General features: G+C 40.9%; 1 protein-coding gene across 1 annotated transcript; it reads right to left on the bottom strand.

Moving 5' to 3' along the window:
• Positions 1-3,009: 3,009 nt before the first annotated feature.
• tbc1d24 (TBC1 domain family, member 24) lies at positions 3,010-10,828 on the bottom strand. The gene is made up of 6 exons (XM_080049563.1): positions 9,712-10,828; positions 8,721-8,879; positions 7,125-7,188; positions 6,414-6,509; positions 4,836-5,082; positions 3,010-4,153 (listed from the first exon to the last, which is right to left on the bottom strand). Exons 1-6 carry the CDS (start codon positions 10,698-10,700, stop codon positions 3,996-3,998), a joined length of 1,713 nt encoding a protein of 570 aa, XP_079905689.1. The 5' UTR covers positions 10,701-10,828; the 3' UTR covers positions 3,010-3,995.
• Between the last annotated feature and the right edge of the window lie 593 nt (positions 10,829-11,421).

The raw sequence follows: 11,421 nt of genomic DNA, 5'->3' as shown, positions 1-11,421 counted from the left end.
CTAAAGGTCACCCCTATCAGGCATCATATTGGTGTGCTCCGCTGCAGGCTCCCCCCTTTGATATCTACGCATTCACCCTTCAGAAAGCAGGAGGATGAAATGATGAGGACAAGGAAGATGGTGTGAGGACATTGCTATTCTAAATACAAATTTCGCCAGTGTTAAATGAAGAAAAAACACGAGAATACACAATTATGTTCAAATGTCTAAGAAGCCTACATTATGACTAAATGTGATGTGAGAGTCCAAGACAACCCCACAATTGATAGAAACCTCTTCAAATGCAAAAAATCCCAATGTTGCATATCAGACGAGGATGAGGCCTACACATTTCTGCATTTTGCACCAGGACTCTACCATGCGACGGAGGGTGGTTAACAGTCAGCTGTGATATGCTGCAACGTGGAGCGTGAGTGTGAGAGATGTTGAGGCTGAGTGTGTATGGTAGAGTGTGTATGTGGTGGGGGCAGGGAAAGCAAGAATCCCCCATTCCTGTATAGCTCCCAGCAAGTGCAAGGAACTAGAAAGAGGAGGGGTCGAGGGAGCTAGGATAGCATGGGAGAGATGGTGTGTGTGTGTGTGTGTGTGTGTGTGTGTGTGTGTGTGTGTGTGTGTGTGTGTCAGTGAGTGAGTCAGAGAGCCTGTGCAGTCCCCATGCCTCCACCTCCTCCATCCATCCCTCCATCCTGCTCCCTCTGCATTGCCTATAGTCTAGTCAGCACACCAGAGGAGGACCCCTCCCCCATATCACTGTAAAGCCCTTAGCTCGTGACGCAACTTCTCAACCACCAGCATCACGGGCCTCCTCCCTTTCAAATGGTTTACTCTGCCAACGTCTTTTACTCTTTCTCAACTGACTGACTGACTGACCACATATTATACCCAGGGCTGACGGTTTTAAGATAAGGATGTGGCTTTTTCTGCAGAGGTTGGATTATGATGGTCCTCCTGGCAGAAATATAAACTCAGCAGACCTTTGCAACCAGCTGAATTGACAGCATGCAGTAATATGATCTAGCTTTCTACACATTGTTTGTTTGCTTGTTTTGAGTGGATGGATACATTTAATTACGTGTATGCTTTTGGCCTTGAGTGGCAATGATCAATGGGTTGTAAAATGAGTGGATAAGGATACATGCCTGACCTTTCCATTCAAATGCTATTTAAAGTATGGGGAATAGGGAACTGTGATGAATTCCCACGAGGGCATGATTGGATCAAGATAGTATTTGAGATGCACAATGCCACTGTAGAGGTGATTTTTATTTCTAAATCCATTATCTTTATGTGGTTTTGGTACAAAAAATCAATTTCAAAATGCAAAGGTTGTAAAAATGGAAAATCTCTAATCCGACCAATACCTTACCTTACCTTTAATTCAATTTAAAAAATTGAATTAAGTATTACTTAATTTGAAGGAAACATGTATACGGCAGATTTGTTACATGTAACAGCGCTATTGGAGGAAGAGACAGCTTGCCATCCCAATAACAACATTGCAATATTCTGTATGTGAAACAACAACAATATTGGTCAGGAGGACCTACTTAGTCTGCCCCATAATCTGTCCAAACAACCCCTTGTTATCTGGGGGGGGGGGGGGCATGGTCAAGGAGAGACCCATCTCAGTGTAAGGTTTAACACTTAAGCATCTTACTCCTCCAGGCTGGTATGCACGGTTTTCAGGAAACGTGCCAGACCAACCAACACCCAAAGGAGCAGCTAAATATAGAAGTGCATGTGCGATTAGCAGAGTGTGAATCCTGAATGAAGAGCACAGCCGCAGCAAGACGGAGTCAATGCTACTTACTGTAGAGAAGGAATTACTCCACCACTTCATCATCTATGATAGCCCTCTATTTCTCCAGAAGCATTAGGCTGTACCTCACCCTTCATATTAATTGCCTATACATTTTAAATAGAGATTCAATGCACAACATTGACATCGATTGACATGGGATGCTTTCAAACTGACGTTAAATAAAAGGACTGACAAAATGAGCAAAGAGGTTATCAGCTGCTGTCAGCTGGTAAAGCAGTGCCGGTTTCTGTATTAGGTTTGATTGAAATCTAACAATGAGTTCAATGAGTTGAATCGTGTAACACATCTGATTATTAAAAGAAAGAGGCAGATATAGTCATCGCTGCTCAATATTTTCCAGTCATACGGCTCACTGTCAACTTCCACAAAAACAGAGACATCTAAACAAAAAATAGACAGTGTGCATCAAGAAGGGCGTATGAGTAATATAGTAGTCACACAGTTAGCGTTTCAGCCCCTAGCATATCGTGAATATGGCATTTTAAAGATTGTTATTGTATTGATTTCTTTGATTGTTTTTATTGCATTATTGTGTATTCTAATGTTTTTTGGTGTGTTTTTTTTTCATACAAGCCTGTGCAAGTTTCTGCCACACCCACACATGTAGCCTACTTATATGTTTTATACTGTTTGTATGTGAAATATAGAACTGTACTAAATGTAATTGGAACTGGACAAAAAAAGATTGTCATTCCAGGTATTACTCAAACTTGAGATTCTTAAAATTGCAGCTATGTGCAAGTTTTTCTTTAAGGAAAAGACATTGCAACATTAAAATGAAAAACAGTAAGTTAAGGTGCACAGAGAACATAAATGTACTCTTTCTATGCCATTAAAAAATAAAATAGTAACTTCCCTTTAATGATATAACAGTAATCCTGGGAACAAACATACTTGCTGTAGCAACCAGAAGCAGAGCAAAACGAAGATGAAAGAAGATGGGGATTAGGGGGTTAGATTCAGTCAGCTGATTTTTAAAAGGCATCTGGCACACTTCTGTGACAGTCTGAAGAAATGTTGCCCTCTCTTTGCAGGGACAGAGATGTGACAAGACTTGGAAGAAAAACAACAGCAAGTAGTGTGTAGGACGGCAATGAAACCACGAGTCACTTGTGCTACAGAAAGCATGTTTGTGTATTTTCACACGTAGAATACATTTGCAGTTACTCAATTCATATTTCACCGGATCACACTTGTTCAATGTACAGATAGAGATAGGGCGTTTAGACCATTACAACAGTCTGCCAACAGGGTACAATTTTGGACTTGTTTTTTTACTATCTTCACACAGGAAAGGACGGAGATGACATGAACATGGTCTGGAGAAAGCTTAACCGCATTTATATCCATTACTTGTAAACAAAAAGCACTGAGATTTTTTCTTTAAAAAAAACCCCTAAAGAAAACAATATTTTGTTCTGTTATTCACATAGATATTCATATATTATACACAGGATATACTGCCACTCATTGAACAGAAAGCTTTGACATATGGTGCAAAATATGGCAACACTCAATTTCACCACTGTTATTCACAAACATTTACCACATTAATTCATTTTGTAGATCTCCCACGGATGTACAGCACACCGAAACATGTCACGGCTATCGACAAAATGTATAGCTGACCAGGTCCAACTTCACTTCACCATACTGTCAGTGCTCCAACATTTAAAAACACATTTCATCACATTAACTCTTGACTCCACACATTTGTTCGAATGTTTCAGCTCAACATGACCATGAACACATCACACATCTGACAAAAAAAAAAAAAAAAAAAACTCTGAATGCGCCTGAATTAAGCTTTAACCAGTTGATCCTGAACACTTCTTTTACATTACCAGATACTTTCACACAATTAGTACACCATAATACAAATCTGTAGATACAAAAATAAACAGAAGACAATAAAAACAATCTCACATTTTGGATCACGTCAAAAATGGATAAACCCCATTAATAAATAAATAAAATATTAATCATATATGAATTTGCAGGACGGATGTAGTTCTGTTTGCATATGGGTTTTCCATCTTAAACAATTGGCTGGACATTATTGTATCAAGATTTTCAACTTTTAATTTGTGTAAGTGTTAAGATTTGCACGTGTGTCCATATCTGTAATGGATCTAGACGCAAGTAAGTGCATTGTGTGTTTATGATAACATCATTATGAGGGGGCCATGGTATCCTGGAAGCCCCACACTTCTAGCAGAGAAACCTGGAAGCTCTCGGCACACAGGGGCGGGTTGTCAAAGGTTGTGCAGCTGCCAGTGCGCCCGTGGTTGAGCTCAGAGTCGATGTAGAGAGCGTTGCCATCACCACCCCCTGATCAAACACAAGAGAACACAGTTTGTACATAGTATCATGCCACTTGTACAAAGACTGCAGTTCTGCAAAGTGTTCACATTTTCCACTATACTGTTCTCTGGCTTTTAATATAGTGAAAGGCTAACACTGTAATCCCATGTTTTATGTGTTCCCATTAGGGGTATAACGATATATCAATATATGGGTCCGTATACTGTATATCGATTCATTCGTGAAATATCAAATTGCCTCGAAGCAACGCCCAAACATCGATACATAATGCCATCTTTAATCCATGCTTTCATTTTGACAATCTCTCTGCACGTCTGTGTGCGAGACACTATTTTCACTAAAATAATGGATTGTTTTTATTTAAACATCGGGAAGAACTCGGAAATGAAATGGTAAAATGAGTGTGTGTGAGTTGATATAAATGTCACAGGTCGTGTAGATTGGGCACATGTTTCCTATCGATCGCAGGCCCCTTAATCAAATCAACTTCGTATCGTGGTCATTTACACTCCTGGTTCCCACGTTTGAGATAAAAGTTGAAAAATATTATATCAACTCCTCTGTGCCTGCTGTGAAACTGAAAATCATCTACAGTTGGCCAGCTACAGCAAAGAGACGAATACCAAATAAAAAGTGTTGGCAAAAATGCCCAATACCCATTGATGAAACACAGTAACACTCCACTCACCCACTATGATGGAGTCAAAGTTGCCAGCCATGAACATAGAAGTATTCCTTGAGTTGAGGTTGAAGTGGCGTGCGGAGAGGAAGGGTGAGAGCTCTCCAATAGGTTTCTCCGGCTGCGGTAAGCTGTTGTTGTCTGAATTCTTGTCCTCAGCGGAGGCCGTGTCATCCTGGACCTGATTCTTTATGGAGGAGGCCAACTCAGGATGGCGGATAACCACCCACTCATAGCGCTCCATCTCTGGTTTCAGCTAGTGAGGAAAAGTAGGCATTCATCATCAGTTTACACACCTGAGCATCACACATTCAATGGAGCAGAACTGCACATTACTTTACATGCTGCATATAGAAATATCTATCTCCTAAACAAGGGGAAATTAAAACTAGGGATGCACCGAAATGAAAATTCTTGGCCGAAACCGAATAAAATGAAACAGTTGGCCGAAAGGCCAAAACCGAATACCGAAAGAGGCTTTTGCAGTTTTGTTTATTATTTAGTCAATTATTTCAACATTGCATACATGAACTCCCACATGTTCTCCTCAAACATAGCCTACAACTAAAAAGCAACCCTAAATAAATAAACAGTAAAACCTTCAAATCAAAGAGTAAAATTAACATTTTACTAGGAATTAATTTGTGAACCACTCACTGATTTTTACCTTGACTTATATGAGGATGAATCTACAAAAAGATCGACTTAGCAGGTTGAGTTGCTCTAAAAAAAACTGCACCATAGCTCCCACCGTAATGTTCAGACTTTAGAATTTGCATCAATTTTCACTTTATGTTCAAAATGAGCTCAGAGGAACTACATTCAAATACTATGCCGATAACAAATAGAATGAGCTGCAAAATGTTCTAATTTCAAAGGAATACACTTAAGTATTTGCAATTCCACTTAAACTTTCTCTCTAACTGTCCATACTTAAACTGTACATGTCTAATTAGAAACAGGATTCTAGAAAAAGATAATGATCCCAGAAAAGCTGCCTTAAATAAAGGATAAGTAAAATAAATAGATAGAAACAAGTCTTTGTTGACTGTATCCATTTTCCTTGTGGTGTCTAGTGATGACCAGGTCAGATACTCCTTGTATCAGGTTACTGGAGTTTACGATCTGTGTGTGCTTAAGTATTAGTGTGCGAGATAAAGGCGTTCTCAGGTGCGGGCCCAGGGAGCCCTCAGCTGTATGTCAAGACAGACAGCCAAGTAAATAATTCATACAGTAAAAAGGCTTTAGAGAGCATGCTATTTCCAGCCCCAGGTGTTATTACGACCAGAGCTCAGGGCTGCGCAATCACAAGCGGGGAAAGCATGATGTGTGCTTGTTTTTGCAGACAACGACAAGCCAATGTCAGTGTGGTGACCTACTAGGCAGGGAGCCTGTCGACAGTGATGCTTGAAATTGAGAACATATGAAACCAGAGTGGATGGTACCCTCTGGTGGCAAGAGTGCGGTACTGCTCAAAATGAAAAATACCCCCCTTAATTGATTTCTAAAAAAGCTAAAAAAATAAAAAGTATACTAATTTTTTTCCGGAAAGTTAGTTGGTAGGCCAACACAGTAAAATAGACTTACCCTGAAGACGAAGCACTCCCCAGTGCCAAAGAAACTCAATTTGTTGCCTCCTCTCTTCCGCTCCTCCCAATCTGTGGACAGGAAGGCTCCACAAACCTGAGGCAGAATTTAAAAAAATATATCATTAGTACTAATTTGCATCTATTAAATAATGCTAATGCTATCGGTCAGCAGCCAATGTTCTCGCTGGGATCCTTAGCGCCCTAATCTAATCATAGGGCACCTCACCTGTGTAATCACGACCTCTGACACCAACTCACAGAGGTCAGGACAAGACTTACACCAGAGTCTATTTTGAACAGCACAAAGCTACTGTGACGCTTTCTAGTTACTGAAATGAAAACAGAAGTTACTTCCAAATACAACAGGAAGTTTAGCTCAGCAAGATTTTGCTGGTCAGAAAGGAGTGCTACTTTGTAAGCCCTATACTACATGACTGAGGTCATAATATGAGATTGTAAAGATTTTCAACACTATATTTGGCTATCCATACCAATCAAGTGGAGCTGCATCATTCTTAACAAACATTTCTGATGTTATGACATTACATCCTTTGTAAGTAATTTTAAATTATACTATGGTGTATCCTTGGCTCCCTCTAACAGTGGGGAATCTAAGAGAGGTTTCTGTCCATGTGTGTGTTTCTGTTTGTGTGTGTGTGTGTGTGTGTGTGTGTGTGTGTGTGTGTGTGTGTGTGTGTGTGTTGCTCACATCGCCATCTGTGGTCCTGATGAGGAGCAGAGTGGGTTCGTAGCCTTCACAATGCGAGTAGAATCTGGAGGAAAATTTGAAAGTTTAATTCATTGCAACTTACTTAATAAACGGCCACAACAATTTAAGGCTTAAACATGTATAACATTATCATGTTATTGCAACAATCATACACTTTGGGATGCAACATTTACCTAAGCCCTAAGTAAGGCACTCGTTAAACTAAGAACAAATCTCTAGGCCAAACGGCTTCTTAATTACTTAAATAGAGACCAATTACATACAAATACAATACAAATTATACAATGGCGTATAAGGGAATAGCGCCTTAATGCAAAATGAATCTGTCTGTGTTCAGCTTAATATAAATATTCAGTAAAAAAATGTAAAGGATAACTGACTTTTTGGCAGCAGTCTCAGCACATTGTATTTTATGTATTATTATTGTATTATTTTTTAACCATTTTTGTCCAAGCTTTTTTAGCTTTAGGCAGTTGTTTTTTGAAAAATTTATATTTCCATTCAGCCGTTTTTGCATCTATCTATCTATAAAGCATCTATCTATCTATCTATCTATCTATCTATCTATCTATCTATCTATCTATCTATAAAGCAAAAAAAAACATCTGTCTGTCTGTGTGTCTGTGTGTGTTTTAGTCAGATCGGCCTGAGCTTCCAGATATTCCTTGCGCACGGCACGAAGGTGTGCATCCTTCACTTTGAAGTTTTTTGGACCAAATATGTAGAAGTTATCATATTTTAGATCATGCTGGTAATGAATACATGCACACACTGTGAAGGCCACAGCAACAACGGGCATGAAGTAGTCTCCGGCTAAACCCCGCCTCCCTCTGATTTGATTGGCTGCTGCGACCAAAGCTGAGCGGGACACAGCAGACCAGACACAGCCATCCTGTTACTTCCTCATTCAATGCACCCAACTTTCCAAACAAAATGTTCTTAAACCTTTCCACAGACATCAACTCATCCAACCTCTCCGCGTTAGTGTTTAAGATCGCACGTTACGCTACTTTCAGTGTTATAGAGTTAATGTATAGTTAAACACTTCCGTGGCAGTGATGCTAATCCTCGGATAGGTCTGCTACCGGTGAATGTAAACAAGATCGCTTCCACAAAATGTTTTAAATTTGTTAGAAACTATCACCTAAACGAGCTAAAGACTAAGCCTATGTAAGATGCAAATATGCCCATTTCTTTTGCAAAAATAAATGCTGCTGCCTTCAAGCTGCAATTACCAATAAAAAAAATTTCTCACCTGATTTGCTAGAATAAAGGATTATCTATGGCGCAACAATTATTAAAGAAAGAACATAAGTCACATTGACGAGCGATGTGACAGCCATTTCAATGACTGTGTGACACTGCCTGTGTGTAGGCTACATCTGTTTCTGTATCCCACTTTGATAGGTAGGTTACATTTAAGCATGCATAAGCTACCCGCTTCCTACAGGCACTGCACTAGTAAATCAAATTTAAAGACTCAATGCTAAAACTTAGATTTTGGGCAACAGCAGCCAAAAAGCTGGATGAAGGTATTGAAGTGAGCAGCACTATATAACGGTTCACAATATATACCTGTTGAGGCTGCAGCCATGGGTGGAGGTGGTGAAGACGAGCTCAGGCTGGCACAGGGCAAAGCGCTCGGGGATCCAGGACCAGATGTCCCTCATCTCTTTGGCACTGACGATCTCAGAGGAGAAGGTGTCGGGGTTCAGAGCTAACTGCACATTCCGCCTGGAGACGCCCATGAAATACGAACACCGCCGCCGAAATGAGAGTTACAGGTCAGGCATTGACATTCAAGAGCAAATGAAAGCAAATGGAAGGGTTCAAATGTATTCCAAAGTATTTTGCATTAATCGGACAGTCTCGCTGCAGTGGCACTGACATTTGATACATTATCAAAGTGTATGACGTGATGTAATGTGAATTTCCTAATAAAAACAAAATAAAAAGGGCAATATAACACTAAGTGCAATTGTAACATTGTATCTAATGTGAGAGTAAATGAGAATGATTTGAAAAGAGTTAGAAATGGAGAGGCGTAAAGAGAGGAGGACCCACCTAGTACTGTGACATAACCAGTGCAGTACACACAGGAGAGGAGGAGTGCAGGGGAGACAGAGGATGGAAAACAAGCAAATAAAAAGAAAAAGGAAACATAATGTGAGATAAGGATGCAGAAGTATGAAGATGAAAAAAAAAGAACCTGAAATTCTTACCAATGAAGTAAAGCAAACTGAATGAGTGAGTCATGTTGTTTGGTGTAGACTTGTATTTTAAAAGTCTAAATTGGGCCTGTCCTACTTTATCACTGCATTCCTTTCATTGTGTGCATACCGCTGTGATTACATTTATAGTCAAGGATCTGTGTCTTGTATTTAATTATGTTCAAAATATTCTAACTGGAGCAACAGATATATCTGGGTAGACAAACTAAATTTAATTTTGAATCAAGTGAATAAGGACACTTGAAGCATCCTAGTTCAAATGGAATACAATACAATAAAGACAAAAGAGTGATGCTCACAATTCACCACATTAAAAATCATATTATTTACAATACCGCTTCTGTTTGACGGTGATTCCTTTCTGCTGCAGGGACTTTTCATTAGTGAGCTGCAGCAGGGTGATCTCCTTACGGCTAAACAGACGGATGGAGAAGGCTTTCTCTAGCAGCTTTTCGGGTGAGACGGTGGATGCGATGCCCTTGACGAAAGCCTGAATGTCCGCCTTGACTTTGCTGGAATCCTGCGGCTGCTGGGCGGCCTGGCCTCCCTGAGCCCCTGCTTTGTGCCTGCGGTAGAACTTGAGCAGCGCTATGGCCACACGGTAGAGCACCTTGTAGCCCTCCACTAGATAGACATCCAGGATCCTCACCATGTGGCTGAATGGCAGGTCGCCCCACACCCAGCGCTGCCAGTCTGAGTAGACTTCCATTACATCCTGGGCTGTGGCTATGATCAGTTTGTGGGCGGCTGTGCAGTACTTGGTGGCCAAGTCTCCAAAAGTCATGCAGCCGGACTCATAGGCCAGGAAAGTCTGGTCCAGCAGTCGTTTCCCCGGCTCGTTGCAGGCCAGTATGCGGCTGACCAGCTCAAAACACTGGGCTTCGTCTACGCTGAAGTGCAGAAGCAATGCAGTGACGGCCGGTAGTGAAGGGCAGTGGGAGATATCCGGGAACTGTCCGGCCACGCAGCTGATGATCTGATGGGCCGAGGACACTGCCTCTGGCTTCAGGCAGTACCGAGGCACGGGGCTATCATCCACAAAGTCTGGGAGCGGGATGTTGGAGGAGGGCTTCTTATTGGCTGCTGTTCCCATGATGTCACGATACACTTCAGCGTCTGGGGTGACTGTACGACAGGGAATGGCTTTGATGAGCTGCTGGTAGACTTGTGCCCGTAGCTTGTGGTTCTTGGCCCAGTAACCCTGCCGGGCCATCTGTTTGAACTCCTTCAGGTCTTTACAGTCCACCTTGGTGGGCCCGCTGCTCTTGGCCAGATCCCCCATCTGGTTCCAGTCCACAAAGCTGCCATACTCTTCTTCAGCCATGGTGCTGCAGGAAACTGACTGGATGGACTGCCTGGGTGGGAAGAGAGGAGGTGATGCGCTGGGTTTTTATTTACCTTCTGTTCCTCCACACAGTAGATAACTGGCCAGTTTTTATTTACTGCCCATGACGGTTACTGGAAGAAACAAAGGATTAAAAAAAGAGATGAATATACTGTAAATTATTTTAAAAAATAGAAAATAACTGCAAGAACAGTCAATCCAGCAGCACTGGAGCACAACCACAACTCCCTTTTCTACAGTTATGTAATAAATGGATAAAGTTGAACATGTTTTAAAATCTCTTGTACCAACAAAATACAGTGCTTGGTCAATTCCAGCAAGGCCAGTATAATTGGCTCCCTCTTAGACTAAATCATTGGTTGTATAATACATAGACTTGATCTAGCTATACATGTTTTTTTTGCATATCTGTATCCATATAGAAGTGATTTGCAACCGATGAGGAGAGGATTACACAGGGCTATGGTAAATCTGTACAGTAAAACAACATCACACTGATCAGCTGTTGCCATGGTTAATACTTTGAAAGTTGAAACAAGTTAAGTAAAGTATAGCTTGACTGGAATACATTGCAGTATCTTGGTGATACCCTATGACTGCCACTAAATAAATTCAGATGACCTATGATACACAAATACATTTTGACAAAGTTTGATATTAAATCTATTAAACTGGGGTCTCTAGGGATGAAGTAAAATGT

This window comes from Ammodytes marinus (genome assembly GCF_949987685.1).
Source record: "Ammodytes marinus genome assembly, chromosome: 20".
In the NCBI taxonomy this organism is placed as follows: domain Eukaryota; kingdom Metazoa; phylum Chordata; class Actinopteri; order Uranoscopiformes; family Ammodytidae; genus Ammodytes; species Ammodytes marinus.
Note: the sequence above shows the minus strand (reverse complement) of the source record. Positions and strands in the feature narration are given on the sequence as shown.

What these genes read in the sequence shown, in the direction of transcription:
- tbc1d24 (XM_080049563.1), bottom strand. Translation starts at nt 10,700, where the DNA reads ATGGCTGAAGAAGAGTATGGCAGCTTTGTGGACTGGAACCAGATGGGG. An exon ending in TCAGGACCACAGATGGCGAT is followed by an intron (nt 6,510 to 7,124) that starts GTGAGCAACACA and finishes ATTCTGCCTCAG; the next exon opens with GTTTGTGGAGCCTTCCTGTC. An exon ending in CTTTGACTCCATCATAGTGG is followed by an intron (nt 4,154 to 4,835) that starts GTGAGTGGAGTG and finishes GTGTTTGATCAG; the next exon opens with GGGGTGGTGATGGCAACGCT.